General features: G+C 33.8%; 1 protein-coding gene across 1 annotated transcript in view; it reads left to right on the top strand.

Annotated features, from left to right (window-relative positions):
• The window catches only part of LOC107704023 (dual specificity protein phosphatase 10-like), a 71172-nt gene that overhangs the window by 38372 nt on the left and 11104 nt on the right, over positions 1–21696 (top strand). The window contains exons 7-8 of the mRNA XM_016506856.1: positions 20903–21072; positions 21141–21240. Coding sequence (XP_016362342.1) covers positions 20903–21072; positions 21141–21240 — 270 coding nt within the window. The remainder of the gene's footprint in view (positions 1–20902; positions 21073–21140; positions 21241–21696) is intronic.

Here is a 21696-nt window from a genome sequence, read left to right as displayed (position 1 = left end):
TCTCAGACTCACCTCATTAATTATCACTGTCTTATAAACTTTTGACTGGTATGTTGGAAGATATTAATAATTAATAAGGTGAGTCTGAGATGCTTATTTGACAGTGATTTCACATTTCTTGTTTGTATGAAGGCTAAATACAAATAAAAGGTGAACATTAATTTATTTGTGCTGTTTTTTTTCTCTAAAGTATTATATGGTTTTATATGAGGTGTCATAGACTTGGCAAATTCATTTTTCATAAGTTTGTATGCACAGACATCTGTTGTGGGCGTTCTTGGCAGTTTTTACAAGGCTTTTTTAAATAGTGTTCATATCGATATCGGAATTATATCGTATCGACCGAAATTAAGAAATATGTCGTGATATAAATTTTGGCCATATCGTCCAGCCCTACGATGCACATCTGGAGCAGCACGCAGCCGTGAGATCGAGTCTCTAACGCAGGTGCATGCGGCTGCGTGTGAGCTAATAATGGGTAAATTCGGGGTAACAAAATAATAAGATGAAAAATGGAAAAGGTTTTGGCTCTTTGCACTCGCAAAACATGTGCTGGATGAAATATGCAGACTTTCCCCTGTCAGCTTTTACTTGATGGAAATGTGCTCGCTTCCTCCCGGTGCACCTCGTCCCTGCGGACGGCGCTCGGATTTCATTTCCTTGTCATGAAGGGGCCCTCGGCGTGCAGTTTTGGCCATCGCTCGCGAGCCTTTCTGATGTCCTGATGCGGTTTCCTCCTCCCCTGTATGTGACAGCACTGTCGACCGCCTGGCCTCTCTACTCATCTTCATAAATCACTCAAATTCAGAGGCCCACCCTCGGTCTGCAGTGCCAGCGTGGACAAACGCTCTCTGTAGAAATAAGAAGCGAAACCACAAGCGTCCAGCGCTGCCCTAAAGGCTCACGCCACTCCGCCGCGCGCTGTTGCTTCGCCTCAAACACCAGCTTTGCGCAAAACCGCTGGAATCGCGTCCACGTTTTATTGCATGTTCCTTTAGCCCAGAGGACAAACTGTCAATGAATCAGACATTTGACATGAAACAAGATAATCACACATTCTGGTCAACAGGCCATTCGAGTAAAATGGAAAAACGAGTCGTAATACTCTTAGCGTTCCAGCAGTTTCTTGGAAGCGTAGTAAATTTCTTCTATTTCTTGTCTCAAGCTCTCTCTCTCTCTCTCTCTTGCTCCCCAGTGATCCATTATTTGACAGTGAATTTGGGCCTGGACTTGAGTGGCCTCACATGCCTCTTCAGCCATTTGTCCCCTTGCAGGGATTCTTGGGACGGGAGGATGCTGGAAGTTTCTGGACACTACGCTCATGTTAGGTATGGCTTATACCCACATAACAGGCTCGATTCATCACTCTAGAGGCCGAATGTGAGAAAAGGAGTGGTTAAAAAATAAAACCTCTATTCAACTATTTATGCTTTTAAATAGGGGGAATCCCCCCCGGCAAATCGCACCCTGTATATATATGTATTATTATTAAAATAAATAATAAAAATAAATATTAATGTTATTAAATAAAAATAACATTTAATGTAATTTTAATGTAATGAAAATTATTTAGAATGTTGGCTAAATTAGACAATATCTAAGCATTTTATATGTAAGCAATTAAATTAGAAATATATAAATTATATATATATATAATTATATTAAATATGTTATTTCATTAATAATAATAAATTATTAATTTTATTATTTATTTCAATAATAATAAATATATATAATATTTTACACACACACATGCTTAAAATGTACAATATATTACTAAAATATTATATACATTTATAAAATGTGAATTTAAATGCTTAAATTGAAATGCTTTTACCAAATTACACATATTTTGAAAATTACTATATAGTGTAGTTACAACATCTATACCCTTAGGGGCTGCCAAATCTAAACCCCATGTAAACGCGTTTAATGACATCAAATGTCATTGGTTCTATGTGTCTCATTACAAAGTTTCATTGACCAGTTGCTACAGTGCAGAGTAAGAATTTTAACAAATAATGACTTAAATTTTAGCCAGTTCCTCACACAAAACATCATGTGACTTCAGAAGACTTGAAATATAGTGCACTAGTCATATGGACTGATTTATGATCATGTTTAGAGTCAAGTCAAGTCGCCATTATTTATATAGCGCTTTTTACAATGCAAATTGTGTCAAAGCAGCTTTACAGTATTACATGGGGAAATAGTGTGTCGAAATAGTGTCTTTCTCTTCTGGCCAGACAAACCCAGTTTAAATCTAGGCTGCAGCAGAGTCAGATTGTGCAGAGGACTCAACTGGTTCCCGTGGTTTTGTCCCAATGGCCGTCTAGGAGACGAGGTCTTCGGAGGGGATCAGTCTCTGGGGCACATCTAGATGTCCTGGTCTCCACTGATATTTCAGGGCAGTCGAGCTATGTGTTAGCTATGTGGCAGTTAGAGCTCAACAGTTTTACTTCCCATTCACTTTCATTGCATGGAAGGAGCTGGTTTGATCATCTTTTGTGTTTAACAGAAGAAAGGAAGCCATACTGGTTCAGAACGACATGAAGGTGAATAAATGATCACAAGATTTATTTTTGAGCCAAATTTCAATTCCCCAAGTTAAACCTATTTCCAGAATTTATGACACAGACCACAAAGAAGGGATTTCATGTGATACATGGAAAAATTAAAATAGTTAAGATATTAAACCTCAAAATATATTTTCCCTGTGAGATGTTCTTCATTCACCGTGTAGCTCCATAAAATTACAAAGAAGGGAAAATCCTCTTCATCACGGCCGATGAACCAGTGCTTTCACTACTGACACACATATTCTGTTACCACACATATCATTTGTTGGAATTTAAAAGCAACATGTTGGGTTTCATTTCCATGCTGGTTTGCAAAGGCAAATAAATCTTTCATTTTCAGGATTTAACTGACATGGTCTGAAAGAGATTTTGTTATATTACACCCTCCCTTAAAGGGATAGTTCACCCAAAAAAATCAATTCTGTCATAATTTACTCACCCTCATGTCGTTCTGAACCCGTATAACTGACTGACTTCTATGGAAGACAAAATGACAGACTGTCAAATCTCATGCACGGTCACGTATATTCAAATATGCCAAGTTTGATGTCAGTGATGTTGAACGCCATCACTTAGCATATGCCACGTGACTAAATATGTCCTACAAAGTTTAGCTCATGTGACAAATATGTCAAATTCAGTTTAAAAGAAGAAGAAGATTATAGTGAACAATAATTTAAATTTTGGTTTGTTTTTGCATTTTATTGCTTTATTTTTATATAATTTAAGCACATTTGCCCACTCAAATGATCATTATTGTAATGCAAAATAATATGATTTTAATATATTTAATTAAGGGATATTTGACTCCTGAGATTTTTTCCCCCCATTTAATTTAATATAATGTAGAAAGAGTACAAATACTGCCATGATGTAAATATATTATTATTATATATTTTTTGTATTTATTTAAAGAGAAAATTGTTCATTTTGGGGGAAATGTTTTATTGTCTTAAACCTAACTTAAATTTCGTTTGTTTCTTATAAATATTTTTTTGTTTTATTTTTTGCATTATTTTTATTTGATTCTCATTTCTGTAATACAAAATATTAAAAATATTAAATTGATTTTTCCCCCATTTAATTCAGTATAATTTAAAGATAGTACAACAAATACTACCATGATGTATGAATAGATATTTTAATAAATATTTTTTTGTATTTATTTAGCAAGAAAATAGTTGAATGTGGTTCATTTTGGGGAAAAAAAATCTTACTTGTCAATAACTTAAATTTTGGTTTGTTTCACATAAATATGTTTGTGCATTATTTTTTGGCTTATTTTTTATAACATTTAAGCACATTTCCCTGCTCATTTTGATATCTTTAATTAATTGATATTTGACTTCTGAGGTTTTTTGTAATTCTTAAAAGTAATTTAGATTCTCATTACTGTAATTCAATCATTTAAAATCATTAAATAGATTTTTTTCCCCCATTTAAATCAGCATAATTTGAAGATAGCACAACAAATACTACCATGATATATAAATTCTTTAATTGTTTTTTTTTTGTATTTATTTCAAGAGAAAATGGTGTAATTGTTAATTTTGCGGAAAATGCTTCATTGTGTTCATTGTCAATAACATTTTGATGGTGCTTTTTTCGGAGCTCAACCAAGCAAAATAAAATGGCACGAGTTTGAAACGACACAAAATAAATGATAAGTAAATAAATGATGACAGAATCGCCATTTTTGACTCTTTTAGCACCGCATCGACTGCAGGAAAACTGCTTTCAGCGAGGCCTCACACGCTACACACAGATGGAAAACAATAAGTGGGGGGAAAAGAAGAAAAAAGATCAGGATTAATTAGCACGTTTGTCAGTTTGCAGGAAACATAGTATCGGTTTCATGCCCCTCGCATTTGCCCACCACCTGTTGAACATGATGATTAGGCTGATGTCTATGGGCGGCTCGTAGAGTGGGTAAATGAGTGCGTGTTGGTGAGGAGCAGGAGGGGCTTTTGTCATATTTATATCAACAACGTCGGACAAAACGCTCTAATTATCCCCTTCTGGCCCGGCTCGTCTTACGGCTCCCAGTCCATTTGCCGTCCTGTCCCGGGGCCAGACTGCGCAGGCCGCTGTCCTTAAGCACATCCTAATGACAGCTCTCTTTCAGTCCACAGGCTTTATAATTGCACAGGCTAACTTACAGACATTATGTGGCATTAGTCCAGAGAGCTCATAAAGGGGGGTCACGGGCAGGTCCTCTGGACGATCACAATGCATGTGGCCTCAATAAATCTCCGAAGTGACAACAGCGAGAGGTCATATTGCTCGGATCAGGAGGGAGCGAGAGATGGACTCAATCAGATCGACTGGAGAGCCGGAGGAAAGCGCAGAGTCACATTTTATGATCTAAAAATCTTTGTATTGGGCAAAAGAAAAAAAGCAACTTTGAATATGATGCTTATTTTGAATTATTTTTGTAACAACTAAGCATATTTCCACACTCGAATGATAATTTGCAGTACAAAAAAAATAAATAAATGGATATTTCACTTCTGAGCTTTTTGCAATTCTCAATAGTGATTTTTATTAGATTTTTGTTACTGCAATACAATAACTAAAAGACGTGCTGAATTAAATGGAAAAATTTCAACATACTAGTGCAATGATGATGTATGCATAAACACTGCAATTCCTTTTGCATTTATTTAAAGAGAAAACGGCTTAATTGTTTATTTTGGGCAAAATGCTTTATTGTCTTCATTGTCAATAACTTACATTTATTTTTTTTCCTCATAAATATGTTATGTTTTTAACAATGAACACAATTCACAAGAGTAATTCACAAGAGTTTATTAGGTTCTCAGTACTATAATACAATAATTTAAAAACATTACATTGATTTGTTTTCCCATTTCATTTCACTGTAATTCTCAAGAATGATTTTCATTAGATTCTTATTACTGTAATACAATCATTTAAATATCTGACTGAAGATTTTCTTTTCCATTTAAATCAGCATAAATTAAAAATAGTACAAATACTATAATAATAGTACAGATACTTGAAATAAACACTTGACATTTTAGTAATATACTGTTGTTTTGTGTTACAGTAATGAGAATTTTGGGGGAAAAAAAGCTTAATTGTCCTGAAAATAGTCACACATTTTCTTTATGCAAAATATAATTTATTAATTAATTTTTTTAACTATATAAAGTGTTTATTTAAAGTTTGTAATAAATATATTTTATGTTAAATATACATTTATATTTATATAAATTAATTTATATATTTTAATTTAGATTTTTTTTTGGAGTGAAATAATATGACCTGGACATTCAGAAGACATCTATCTGAATTAATTTTTTTTAATCCATAATAAGAGAATTAAACTAAAAATATGGAAATTTAATATGAAACCAATATATTGTTTTTTAAAAATCTTGAATTGTCATCAACTTTGTTCAGATTCCTTTCAGTTAAACAAATTGAGAGTTGCTGATGAAGTGATATGATATCCTCAAAAACACTAATGAACTACGAAACTACAGAAATTGCTAATTGGCCGAGAGCAAACAAAAACAAAACGTTGTGCTTTTGCACCTGTGGAAATCCCACCTAACAAAGGAATTTCAGAACATTACGACAAACAATCAAATCAAGGATTCATAGTTGAGCCCAGCGCTGATTTCATTTCAACCTGTTCCTTCACTGGCTGTAACTGCCCTTTCTGCACAGGATTGATAGACTCTTTCCTTTTTCTTAGGGGAATTATTAAGTTTGCCCGCAAACCCAGTGCAAATAACTCAGCGCTGACCTGCCGGATGGCTTTGGAAGGGCAACCTCCCAGAGGGACGGCGTTGGTAGCTTAATTAGAATGTCAGGAGACACTTTCAAAGTAGTCTGAGATGAGAGTCCACTCCAATGGGAAACCCGAGCCGATCGTCTTTCCCAGTTCAAGGCAAATTGTTGAATGGGATCAGACGCAAGGAATCACAGTGAGTCAAATGGGACCCATAAAGAACAGCACATGGGGGGGGCTTCTTTAACAGTTTGTGCATGCACTAAAATCGTAATGGTACAAGAACATGAGCTATATTAATACATGCTCTCACAGTTTACCCGAAAGAAAATAGAGCAGCTATGTTAATGACATTACAGTAAAGATCAAGAGCCACTATGAAGAGGTTACCCAAAAATCTGATTACCATCAGCTTACAAATATTTTCTGTGGAAAATGTTTGACAAATAATTATAGAATTAACCAAGGCTGCATGTATTTGATCAGAAATATAGGAAAAAAACATGAAATATTAATTCATTTTAAAATAGCTGTTTTATGTGTGAATATATTTTAAAATGTCATTTGATTTCTGTGATGCGCAGCTGAATTTTCAACATCATTACTTCAGTCTTCGATGTCACATGATCCTTCAGAAATCATTCTAATATACTGGAAAATTGATGTCTTTACTGTCATGTTTAATGAATTCAATGCGTTCTTGCTGAATAAAAGTATTAATTTCTTTCAAATGTTTGTCAATGTAAATGGTTTATTTAAATGCATTTAAATAATTTTATAACAATAAATTAAGTAAAAAAGTAAATTTTTTAAACATTTTAAATCTTTAAAATTAATACATATTAGAGTTGAATATTTTAATAAATTATTTAAAAAATATTAATTTATTTTAATATTTTTTATAATTTTAAAATGATTTTCATCCTAAAAAAGTTAAGGCAATGAGAAAAAAATTGCTTTATTGTCTTTGCAACAAAAAAAAAATGAATGGTCCGAAAAATTTCTTATGCTAAATATTATTTCTATATTGAATGTATAAATTATATAACTGTGTATATATAATATGTGTGTATATTTGTGAGCCTGGAGCACAAAATCAGTCATAAGTAGCACGGGTATATTTGTAGCAATAGCCAACAATACAGTGTATGGGTCAAAATTATAGATTTTTCTTTTATGCCAAAAATCATTAGGATATTAAGTAAAGATCATGTTCCATGAAGATATTTTGTAAATTTCCTACCGTAAATATATTCAAACTTAATTTTTGATTAGTAATATGCATTGCTAAGAACTTAATTTGGACAACTTTAAAGATGATTTTCTCAATATTTAGATTTTTTTGCACACTCAGATTCCAGATTTTCAAATAGTTGTATCTCAGCCAAATATTGTTCTATCCTAACAAACCATACATCAATGATAAGCTTATTTGATGTATAAATCTCAGTTTTAAAAAGATGACTCTTATGACTGGTTTTGTGGTCCAGGGTCACATATATTAAAAGTTTACCTTTTTGTTCCACACATTTAAATATCATGCTTTTTTTGTTTTTATTTTGTCTTTGAAAAGTAACAAGTCACTTGTGTCTTTTGTGCCTCATTTTTCCAGTCTTCCGCAGTGGCTCCACTGGTAGCATCTCTCTAAGGTCAAGTCGTTCGTGACGGCCTCCCTGAAGCGGCAGCTGCTCGGTATAAGGTTACGATTTCACCTGCGCAGGAACTAGCGTGTCATTGAGGAGCGGGTAATTATTCAACACGTCAGACTGCAATGCCTGCAATGTTAATTACGCTGCGGGCTCCTCTCCGGGCAGAGAGATTAAGCCCAGGAGCAAAGGCGCGGCGCTCATTATGGTCACACCAGCGCAACATATGCAGGGGACAGCCAACTCCCGCGCGCTCCCTGAACGAGTATCCAGTTCACCACCAGATGATACTTTATCATTCCCACACCATGTTTTATTTTAGGTCAGATGCGTAAGATTTTACAACTGAGCACGTAAAATAGATTAGTAGATAGGTTCATTTTTGACGAAAATAGCAGCTTAATGTTGATTTAGTGAGGAGTTGGGATTTAGGGTTGGGTTTGGAGCTGAAGAAATGTTCCAGGTTCAACATAAGGTTTATCCACAATTGCATAATAACATTAAACTTATCTGAATTCTTTTAAAAGAAAAAAATATTCAAGTGCTGTGCTGAAAATCCAAAATAGTTTTGTATTTCTTTTTGGAACTGATTGATTGTAGACTTCATTTATTTACACTTATGCACCTCAGTCTTTGACTTAAAAAAGCATTTGTGGATCATTTTGGTATAAGCTCAGATCATTGAGGCCTACGATCAGTCAGCTCCAACAATAGATACAAAACCTGTGCTAGTTTAAGGAAAACAAGTTGACAAAAAGATTGAATGCAATACTAATGCATAATGTGAGATTTATAAAAAAATTTTGTTGTCAGGTCATTTTTGACCAGGAACACCACAAGATCACAAAATGACAAAATCACAAAAAATTACAAAAATTATCAAAAAATGTTGGGAAGTTGTTGTACCCTTTGTGAGCAAAGTCTATGGCCTTCTAGTTTTTAGGTATATTCCTGTGTTTGGATTTTTCTATGTGAAAGATCCTTTCTGTATTTCCGAATATGTGTAGTTCGCATTTGCAGTTTTTGAACCAGTAGCAACACCAAATGAAATTGCCAGTAGTGCTTAATTGCAAACTAAGTTCCTGAACACTGTCTATCTGTCTTCTATTAATCAGACAGATTGTGTCCGGCGGACTGTAAAAAAGGAATTGTTTAGAAAACGTAAAAAATTCAACTTAAAGGGCACCTATTATGCAAAATTCACTTTCACATGTTGTTTGGACATAAACGTGTGTTGGCAGTGTGAAAACAACCACCCTATAATGATAAAAATCCACCTGCTCTTTTATTTTAAATCTCCATATATCATTAGCAGCATCTCAGAGCAAGCCAATCACAGAGTCTGTAAAGTGTGACATCACAATTTACCAGCCCCGCCCACGATTGTTGATTGACACTGCCGTAAACTAACAGACACGAGCCTCACACAGTCTGCCATGTTTATCTTCACGCTAGAGCATTTAAAAGCAGCATTCAAGTAAGAAATGTCTTCTTATTAAGGCTATAGACGTTATTCAGTCCAGAGCAGTAAGTGATTCTCTGCTTTTATTTTATTCTTTGGGTCATATTAATAGCATAGACAGCAGTATAGGCACTGTATATTATGCTGATGTTACTTAATACACAGATCTAAAATAAACATGCGATTCTTTCCCAGATGTTTACCTTCACAAACATACTGTAACTGACTGTGTTTTTGTAACTTATGCATGTTTTTAACATAAACTCGTGTGTGAAAGAGAACTTTAGTACTCGCATGCTGTGTGCAGCCACTTTCTATACGCGTGCTTTGGATGTTTGAGCTCAGAAAACCGTCTATCAGAAGTTTAAACTAATATGGCTTTAAAACGCGTGATTTCAGCGCGATAGACATGATAATCAAAACCAAACAGATGTTTTTTTTGCAGGTAGGAGCTGTAATGGCGCAGCTCTATTCTGGAAAAGGGGGCGGGGAGCAGCAGCTCATTTGCATTTAAAGAGACATGCACTAAAACAGCATATTTCTGCTTCCACTCAAAATAGGCATTTTCAAAATGATATAATAAATAATCTGTGTTTTTTTTTTAGCTGAAACTTCACAGACACATTCTGGGGACACCAGAGACTTATTTTACATATTGTAAAAAGAGGCATAATAGGTGCCCTTTAATGCATTCAGATTTTTATTTTCTCTCAACTATTGTCTTAAAAATTGTCCAAAGTAACATTACTTTGTTTTGCCAATTTGAATTTGTTCATTCACTAAATGCAAAATGCCTCATTCATCCAATAAATTCATGAAGTTGTAGTTACAGATTGTCAATTAGTAACACAATAAATTATATAAATATGTCCCAAATAAGTCCCATCTTTCAAATTATGTCAATTTTTTCCCCAGGAAATTCAAACAATAAATGTAATTTTGATGCTCTTTGATGTGGCGTGACAGATCGCTGTATAAAAGCCTCAGTTCAAACAGCAGCGCTTCTTAACATCACAACACAAAAATAACTAACAATAGTGACAACACAATAGCAAAAGTCTGCAAACAGCAATAAACAATAATCCTGTAACAGTAACCGCATTATTTATTGTGGGAACGCACAAACTCTTAACATTTCAGCAATATCGTTAAATTTAAAATGAGTTGTTTAGACAACTGTGTTTGGGACATTCTGATGGACTAACATGGGCTTTTATGTAAATTAAAGTAATTATATAAACATATATGGCTACCGAAATAATAGATCTGTTTATTATGTTTCTAATTGCTGAACAAGAAGTTAATCAATGAATAGTTTAGTAAACTAACAAATGCAAATTGCAAAACAAAGTAGTGTTACTTAAGACAACCTAAAAATCTGAATGAGTCAAGTAGATTTTTTAGTTTTTCTCAGTATTTGTCCCATAAAAAAAAAAGGTCCCGTAAACTGTAAAAAATGTAGTTGTATTTTTTTACAGCACTTGTGGGAATTCGCATGACTATTGTTTAATGCAGCGCGTGACTATAACATGATTACAGTTATGAACGGTGAATGAGAACGAACGCAGATGGTATTACAATGATGACGACTCAATCCTTAGGTCCATCTTTACAGATCCACCTCACCAGTATTTTCAGTGCTGTGAAAGATATACGGCTGTCCTGACACATTGACATCATCCCTTAAACATCTGCTGCTTAAAAAACTGTGACATTGGTGGAGAAGCGCCGCTCCAAAATCATTTACTTTAGCCCTCGGCGAGAGTTACAGTACAGAGGCGCAGCAATAAAAGGACGAGGCCTTTCCCCTTCGATTTTATGGAGTTCTGTGATAAAATTAAATGCTGGCCATCTCTATGACAGATGCATTATATGCACAGACGTTGTGAATGAGACTGAAGTTTTTTTAATGATTCAGAATGATTTGTAATCTTGATTAAGACATCAAACTGTCAGCTCATTCATCGTTCGAAGTAAAAGGGTCCCTTGCTTTTGACGCAGTAAAGATATGAACACTGGGGGGAAATCTTTATACAATTTCCACTCGAAATTATTGTTTTTTTTTATTTTTTTTTTATTTTTTTCATTTTCACTGACAGAGGTCTTTTTACCAACAGCAGTCCTGATCATAACTACCAGAAATTCATTCATTTTCAGGATTTTAACCCTTTACATGCCAGTTTGTTTGCATAATTTTTCTTTTTAAAGGAACACCCAAAATAAGTATTTGTTTTATATATACTAAATGCTAAATGAAAAAGACAAAAATGTGCCTGAAGACACACAAGGGTTAAAAAGTCATAATTTGCCCTTTTGCACACATTGATTTTATTTATTTATTTTTGTATTTGTTAGAAAGTGTCTCAAGCTAGGGCTGCACAGTAAATCGAAATAGAACCGAAAAGGCAAATAGAAAAAAATAACAAAGGCTGCTGTTTAATTACAGTGCTTCTGCGGGTCTTAACCCATGTGCATAAAAGTTACATAGAGGTGCTTGGAGAACAAAATGTCCATGTAAAAAAAGGTCTTAAAAATAGTATATATATTAAAAAAAAATTCCACTTTCATTGACAGAGGTCTTTTTACCAACAGCAGTCCTGATAATACCAAAAATGCATTCATTTTCAGAATTTTAACACTTTAAATGCCAATTTGTTTCCATGCCACTGCTGTTTTTTGTGTGTGAAAAAAACACAAAAACAAAACAGCTCTACAGGTTTTCTCTCCTCCCTACGGTTTAATGGTTTATTCCGCCGGGGTCCAGAAAGGAAGCAGCTAAAGTCCTGCTGCTCAGCTTCAGAGAGGATGTCATTTCAAGATTGAGCCGAAGAGCTTGTTTTTTTTTCACACAGAAATTTTTTTTTTGGGGTAGTTGTTAGAAAGCGTGTCAGGCTAGGGCTGTGCAGTTAATCTAAATAAAACTGAAAACGGAAATAGAAAAAATAGCAAAGGCTGCTATTTAATTATAGTGCTTCTGCGGGTCTTAGCCTTTGCGCAAAAGTTACACAGAAATCCTTAGAGGACAAAAATGTCCATGTCAAAAAACGGTCTTGGAGAACAAAATGTCCATGTAAAAAAAGGTCTTAAAAATAGTATATATATTAAAAAAAAATTCCACTTTCATTGACAGAGGTCTTTTTACCAACAGCAGTCCTGATAATACCAAAAATGCATTCATTTTCAGAATTTTAACACTTTAAATGCCAATTTGTTTCCATGCCACTGCTGTTTTTTGTGTGTGAAAAAAACACAAAAACAAAACAGACACAAAATCCGTATGCCAAATGCTAAGCAGATTTTTTATTTAATTATTTAATTAATTGCTGTCTTTGATATGTCAGTGATTAGTAACAACATTAATTTCGATGCATTATTTTTTCTGCAGTGTGATTTAAAAGAAACAAAACTGTGAGCAAAATGTAAATGTATGCTGTTCGCATTAGCACAGCCAAAATGATCCAAAAAAAAAAAAAGAAAAAGAAAATGAAAAAGGCACAAATGTCCCTGAAGATACAGAATGGTAGGGTTGAAAAGTTGTAATTCACCCTTCCACAAATTAAGGCCTAAAAGGTCTTAAATCAGCACAGTCTTAAATTCATAAGGTCATGGCATTAAATGTTGAACACACTGCAAAAAAATCTTCATCAGTATTTTTCTCCAGTTTTCAGTACAAATATCTAAACATCCTTAAATCAAGATTTATTTGAGATGCGAAGTAAAGATATTAAGTCTTGTTTGAGAAATTTAACAAAAATAAATTATGCTTAAAACAAGAACAAATATCTGTCAATTGTGTCAGAAAAATAAATTAGTTTTTCCTTTGATTAAGTTGATTTTCTAAGCCCATTGGCAAATATTCTTGTTTTAATCATAAACAATTTTGATGAATTTCTTTGTGACCGCTTCCATTTATTCCTTAAATTTTCTTTACTTGGTCTTATAAAGGTCTTAAAAAGTCTTAAATTTACTTTCACAATTAAATAATTTTTTTTATTTTTGAGTTAAATATGTTCACTGTGTGTTTCAGAGTGAAGCATGGCACTATGTTCATCTGCACGTGAGCAGCTCATTATTTCAGTGTCTCAGAACATCTCTCTTGTCCAAAGCGGTTCACAGTAAATGCAGCTCCACATGAACTTCATCTCCGCATCTGCTCTGAGTTTGAGTCGCTTTAGCGTGCATTTGGGAACACACATATGGCAACAGTCTTCCTAAACTTGTAATGAACAAAAGTACTTTAAGGGCTCCCTGCGGCTTTTCTTCGAAATAAAATTTGATGGTTTCACATTTGAAAATGAAAAAGTTAACTTCCATAAACATTAGTATTAAAATTTTACAGTTATAATGGAAAACAAAATTATTATACAATTATTTTTCAAATAATCTTGTTTATTTTATGGTGAAATATTACAATAGTAATATTTTTATTATTTCTATAAGTAATTTTTCTCTATTTAGTAGTATGTAGTAGTAGTAGTAATAATAACAATAATTATTATTATTTAATTATATTTTATTAAAATAGAATTATTATTATTTTCTAGTCATATTGATATGTATTCACAAAATGTTGGCCAAATTGTGTGCCACTAGAAACAAGCAACACAGTAAACCTGCATTATGTTTTAAATTGAAATCCCAATTTTTATCAGAAAAATTGCAATTTGACTCCCCCCCCCCAGATCGTGCAGTCCTATGTCAAGCTATGAGATACTTGTAATTTAAAGTAGTTAACACACCTAGCGCCCCCTTGAACATTTAGGATTGACACCTTTCAACAGACGTTGTGTTTGTGTACTTGTTTCTGAGTCTTAAGAAAAGGAAGAGAGCTTTCTCCACTCAGGCAGATATAATGAACTGGGCTGATGTTCTCGCCAGCACAGTTTGACCATTTCCTTTGATTTTATTGGTGAGGTTGGCTTTTAAAAGTGAAGTCAGGAGACGCAGCGGCCCAAACGGCTCCCTGTGCACTTCAAAGAGCTGCTTCATATGTTTCCATGATTTCAGAGCCACTGTTTGTTTATGTGTTTGCTGTACAGGTTGTTTTCTGGGCATCAGCACGTGTCATTGCAGGGAAGGATGATGTCAGCGGATGAAACTCGAACTGTTCATGCAGTCATATGTTAAATCAGCATCAGAGATTATTAGCAGGCCTGCGTGGAATTAGCGACTGGATAGTTGCGGTATGACATGCGATATTCCATCTGAAACTACTTTAAACAGTGCTTTTTTAATTATTACACAAGCGGCTTTTATGAGCTCATATTAATTGAGAGACTTCTTGGAATATTTGAAAAATTCATTTATTACACCGCAAGAGCATTAAAATGAACTAGTGAAGGAAATAAGGTGATTAAAATACAGTCATATAAATCATACAGGTTTAATGCTGATATAAAAATGATTATGTAAATGACATGACTGAACATTTATACAGTGAACAAGAGATGCATTCGTCACTGTTTTAGGGCTGATCTGAGATCTAGAATTTTTTCTTCTTTTTAATAGGAAAGATTTTCTTTTGTGCCAGTTTCAGAAACTTTAAGTATGGTGCTGATTTATTGACATATAAATGACACGTATGGCACACTCTCACGTTACTGTAATGTGAACATTTCATTTTCATTGCTAATGTTTCTTAATGAGGTAACTAGATATTTTATTTAAGCCATTATGCCTTTAAATTCTCCTGGAAATTATTTCAAATATTTTTTTTTCATTTCCAGACAAAGTTGGGAAGCATTTTAGTTGATGCATAATGAAGAGCAAAGGATGTGTTTTAGGTCAGTAATCCATCTGTTTTTTTTTAGTATCACTGAGATGTGTTATAGTTATTATTAATAGTTTAAATTAGTTTTTATTGTTATATTTTCTGTTTTCATTTTAATGTTTAAAGTATTAGTAATTTTGTTGTGTTTCTGTCATTTCTATTGGTTTTTGTTTTTAATGTCTATACATCTTTTTTTTTTTTACAATTTTTATTTCAGTATTAGTTATTTTAGTACATTAAGTTACATTAAGTTACTTAAGTACATTAAGTTTCAACTAATTGAAAATGAGAAATGTTGACAAAATTAAATACATTTACCTTTGTTTTTAAATATTAAATATATTATTTTATTTTAATTAATGTTTATTAATAATTTGAAGTATTTTTTATTTTTTTGTCATATTTACAATTTTCATTAGGGTTGTGCCAATAGACAATAGTATCATGTATCAACAATAGTCAGAGATATTGCCAGTGACGATGCCTTTGACGATATCAAGACGATTATTATTATTATTATTATTATTATCAGTCTAGTATTATTATCTAATTAATATTAAGGCTTATTTGTTCCATATTTATTTTTATGCATTTACAGTGTTGCACGTTATAACCAATCACACACAACTCTGTTGGGCTTATGAATGTAATGGCCAATCAGAGGCGTTCAGATGAGTCATCGCTGAAACACTGTTGTTTTGTTCAGTGCACGGCGCTCGCTGACTGAATTCTGCTCTCTCGCAAATTCTCTCATAAACAACAAAGTGCAGATGTACGTGCAATGTAAGTATAAGAAATGTATTCATCATACAGTGTAGATGGCGTCCCTGATTATAACGGGAGTCAGTGATGATGTTCTTTGATAATGTAAATGCTTTTTGCTATTGCTTTTTCTGTAGCTGCTGTTTGAATAACTGAGGAAATGAATGCATTATAATTGTTGGCATTATAATTGCATTCTAAACGTTTTTATTGAAATGATATCATAAAATACAAATTCAGTCATAATAAAAATATTTTATGACATGACATCCGTATGCTGCTTGACTAAAAAGATATAATGTGTAGATTACACTAACATTAGGCTGCTTTTAGTTGGTTCAGTCTCTGGCTATGAAATTAAGTAAGTAAATAATTAAATAAATTAGCATGATAATATCGTATATGGGCGATCTCACAGGCTGACGCTAGGACAATATGACTATGGAGCATATCGCCCAACACTAATTTTCATTTTAGTTAGTGTTTTAGTATTTTTATGTGTTTTTGTCATTTTTATTTGCTTTTTTAATGTCTATATTTTGTATTACTTTTCAGTTTTAGTACATCAAGATAAACTAAGTGAAAATGAGAAATGTTGCCTTGGCAACTAAATAAAATCAAATAAGTGTACATATTTTAAATAAACTATTTTCAGTTATGTTTATATTTTCTGTTTTTATTTATTTATTTATTTATTTATTTTTTGTTAAAGTTTTAGTAATTTTGTTGTGTTTTTGTCATTTTTATTGGTTCTTGTTTTTTTGTTGTTTTTGTTTTTTTTTCAGTTTTAGGACATCTAAACCTAACCCTAACTCTAACCAAACTAAATAAAAAAAAGAGAAATGTTGCTTTGGAAACTAACTGCTAACTGAAATAAAATAAGTTTTTGTTTTAATTTTTTAGTGACAATTTTTGTAAAAATTAGTTTTAGTTTTAGTTAACTCTAATAACCAGTGTTCGAACTATACCGTGGTCTTTGGGGGAGCCCACTTGTTTTTTTTTTGTTGTATAAAACGGGGGGTGGGTGGGTGCGCTTGCGCATGCCTCAAAAGAGGGCTTACAATGACTTACACTTGTAATTTAGCGGTTATGTATCTTTGTATGCACTACTTGCTTTATGCAAGCACTATATAGGATAAATCACTATACAGGATTTACCCTATTATACTTTATCGACACGAATTGATTGGTGAAACAACAAACAGCCACCCACAAATAGTCTATAAACAAAGCATCAGGCTGTCTTTGAGTTCACATGAACAACGGTTAAAGTTACTCGTCGTCAGGCTACAGAAAAATACCATAATTCCTCCGTTCAGTTAGACCTAAGACATCGAGAGTCACACAGACCTATAACAACCCAGCCACAACACATAATTGCGAATAACATGCCTTACCTTAACACAGAATCGACCACAGAGTCCAACGTTTTTTCTACGAATCTTTGAGTTAACATGTACTAAACATGAGTGGAATTTGCACCGCAGCGCCCCCACACCTTGATGCTCATGACAAGAATAGCATGTATAGTTATCTTTATTGAAGTTAATTAGGTTTAAATCGCCGTCATGCTTGAATTAATGTTATTTTTGCAATTTTACACATAATAATCCACGATGATCACATTACACAAAACTGAAAACTGCACGTCAAAATAACACATTGTCAATATTTTTTGAGACCCCCCAAAATTTCACAAATCACGTTTTCAGGGGAGCCCATGTCTTATTAAAGGGAGCCGAGCTCCTCCTAGCTCCCCCGTAGTTTGCACCCTGCTAATAACCCTGATCTCAGCCACTGAGAATGATGGGTAATGTAGTTTTGTCACACAATCTTTTCGCCTCGTAAACCAACTTTTCTTGCTTTATAGCTATTATTTAGCAGCATTACATAAAATGAGGACAAACTACACTGTACTACATTGTACACTAACTTCACTGTCAATTCCCTGCTAGAAAGAACTACATTTTTATATTTTCTGAGTTAACTGTGAATGGTGCAAAACTCACTGTCACGTTGTTGGGGATTTTTAGCATTTGCATGTATGCATTTGGCGTATGTTTTATCTAAAGCGACTTTTCTAAATGAAATTGGTTCGTTCATGCCTTCTGTAACACAATCGCTGAAGTTTAATGCTTAACGTTGGAGGTTTTGTAAAATCCCTCTCTAACAATGCACACTAGTAATCCTGATGCTTTCCTTGTTGGTAACATGCTTTATTTTTTATTATTTACGTTTGTGTTGGATGACCCTCAGCGCATCTGCACATAAATAACAACCACTTATCTGCGCACCCATGAGAGCGTTCATGATAATCTGCCAAATTGCCTCTTAACTGTCATGAAACGGTAATGCGTTTAACAACAGTTCCTCTGCAGATTCCGCAGCTGATTGATGTCAGTGCTGCAGCCGGCCTGCGGATGTTTTCTGTTGTTTTTTCTCCAAAAGAGTGGGTTTCCTCCGTGACCTTGTAGGATCCCTGTTAGGTGGCTTGAGAGATTTCCATCAGGGAGACCGTACGGGTCTCCGAAGGCCCTTAAATTTGGGCTCTGATGTTCTGCGTGCACAGCTTGAGGATCTGAATGGACAAAGAGGAGAAAAGCTGCACGTCCGAAAGAAAACACCCTAGGTTTTCAGGATGAAAAAAGGGAAAAACAGAGGAATACAAACTAATTTATCACAAGGCTTTTACAAGCCCTGCACGGCCCATATTTCATGCAGGTTACGATTCCCAGACCTCCTTTGTCCCATATTATCAGATTCACAACACACTGAGCTCTGTGTTTCAATAACTTTATAACGTGTGACTCCACGCCGTCCAGTAAAATGTTCGTTCACGCTTTGAATGCCGGCCCATGAAATGAGTAACTCTTTTATAATATGATATAGAGTATATAGTAATGGAAAACAGTGAAAGAGAATTGACATTTACTTTAAATCGTGTTCTTGGTCTATTGCGAATGATTCATCAGTGCATGTTGTTATGGAGAAAAATGTCTTCATAATCTTTCAGCAAAACTTGATCCGACGTCAGTTTTAGACATCATTGGTAAGCTGTATGGTTAATATTAATGAACAATCAAATAGCCAATTAGGCATTGCTATAGCAAACTCACATTAATGCCTGAAATTTGTTTCCCATTTAAAAAAAAAAAAAAAATCTAATTCAGGGATTCCCAAGCTTTTTTTTTTTGGCTCTTTCTTTGAGCTGAAATATTTAGGATTAAATATTAAAAATATTTAATATAATATAAAAATAATAAATTATTAAATTATATTATTTAATATAAAATATATTTAAGTTAATACTTTAAAAATTGAACATGTTCGCATATTTACAGCATTTTCACATGACATGCAGACAAATAACTAAAATATTGCAGCTTTTTTAGTGAGTGGTTTAATTTTAAATTTTTTTATTTTATTTTACATTTTATGTTAAATGTTACATTTTTATGTTATGTTTAATTACTTATTATCTTTTTATTGACTCACAACCTCCAGTTTGGGAAACAATAATGATATATACATTTACAATTTATATTTTAAATTGTGAATGTATATATCTGAATAAAGGACTACAAAATTAGCTCTCAAAATTGAAATTTGAGTTGCACATACTTGTAACTAAAACCAATATAGTAAAAAAAAAAAATATATATTTTTTATATATTATAAATACATTTGTACCTTTATTTATTTATATTTGTTGTATTTTTTTTATTTTTACAGTATTGGCTTAAATAAAGAAAAAAAATAAAAGTATATAAAAAAATAATGATATAACATTTTTAAAAATATTTGATGTTTTATTTTTACTATATTGGTTAAATTAAAAATAAAATAAAATAAAAAAAAGATATATATACTATATATATATATATATATATGGAGAAATATACATACTCATTACTATAATACTCATAAAATGCAATACATTTTATATATTCCTAAACATTATTTTAAAGTATAAATCTAAAGAATGATTGTAGTTCTTGGAATGAATATGTCAAGCCTGACATCTCTATTTTACCTGTCTCCAGATACCAACTATTGCATCTCGGCCATATGGGAACGCAATATTGGAAGTGCTGCTTCAGTGGATTCCTGAGGAACCTCCTGTTACCGTCACTGAACTTCCTGCCGAATGACAGGCTGATTTAGTGCTCAGGTTCGTCTATTCCCACCGTCCCTTTTGTGGAATTATTTATAGTGTAAATGGTTTTAGGGTTTGTAAAGGAGGGGGAATATACGTCCGTAGGCATTGCAAACATCTATAGCGACTGCACCGATTTCTCTATTTTTTCCCATCTTAATGGAGGATTTATTTCGTAATGGAATAAAATACTAAATTCTTAATATCAGCCTTGGACATAAACTCCCTCTTGCTGGGCTTCATGCTCAGATAATAACTCAAAACGGCCCAAAACACTGGTAGCATTTATTACCTTTCCACAATGATGCTTCTCTCTGGCAGCATCCTGCAGAAAGCGCTGCCATAAATTTTACTACTATTAAATGTTTCTAACGGGAGTTGACAAATATTTGAATGGAGTTGCTTCTCGAAGGAAAATCCCCGGCCTTGAAAAACAAGGGAGGCATTAATCCAATCCCATTCATCTCAAATGCATCTGAGTGCAATCTCAGTCAGTTTGAGTTGTTCCTTGGAAATACAGGCCGATTGCAACGTTTTTATGACCGCAATAAAGTTGCCGTTCCTTACGGATCGCAAACTGAACGTCGTGAGGATGTGTTTAAGTGCATGTCTTGTAACTAGGGTGCATTGAGTGACAGATGCATTGAGGTTCAACTATAAAAGTGGCCATGATTGGCCCAGAGAAAGATCTTAAACAGACATTTAAGGTCGCAACCCGTGTGGCTGGTATGAGCATTAACACGCTGGTTTTGTTGAATGGCTAACAGACGGGATCCCATCAGTACTGTCAACTCGACTACAGGCGCCGGCCATCCGCACCATGCAGCTCAATTTTTCTTCTTACATCTTAAAAATCAATGGCCAAAAAGCTGGGAAAGTTTACCAGCTACATCCTGATGTGGTTAACCCCGATTCAATCCAGCCACAACGCAACACTGTAATAGAAAGACGCCCGTCGCTGGGAGTGATAGCTGATTTATGTCTGTGTTTACTGATAACTCTCAGACGACCGCTCTTACCGGTCACAGATCGCCATTGGACATTCCCAAATATAATTCCGATAGACAAGATGATCGGATCTCTGAGGATGGACTTATTTTTCGAGGTCAGGCATTGCAGTAGACCTCATCTGGAGTCGTGTGATTTTCGCTGGGGAAAACAGATGGTTCACGGTCACGGTGTTTAGACATTGAAACAGTTTGGTTTCATGGTGCTTTTTACGTCTGTTTTGCTTTTAGGATTATGTCTTATTCCTGAAGTGTAGAGCAGCGTGGCCGATCTCCACTGTGTTTGGGTTTTCTGCATTTATTAATAGGCCCAGACAGAATCTGATGACATTTTTTAATATATTCTACACTGATTTTTTGAGAAAATTTTTATTTTTAAAAAAGTGTTATTATTTGATTGCACTGTGATTTGCAGGGGAAGCACTCAGCACTAACAAACCAGCAACATTATATTATTATTTCAATAAAATGTTGTCAAACTATTATTTCTGTATAAATGTTGGCATATATATATATATATATATATATATACACATACATACAGTGGTGGCCAA

Source organism: Sinocyclocheilus anshuiensis, unplaced genomic scaffold (genome assembly GCF_001515605.1).
Source record: "Sinocyclocheilus anshuiensis isolate Anshui unplaced genomic scaffold, SAMN03320099.WGS_v1.1 scaffold534, whole genome shotgun sequence".
Lineage (NCBI taxonomy): Eukaryota > Metazoa > Chordata > Actinopteri > Cypriniformes > Cyprinidae > Sinocyclocheilus > Sinocyclocheilus anshuiensis.
Note: the sequence above shows the minus strand (reverse complement) of the source record. Positions and strands in the feature narration are given on the sequence as shown.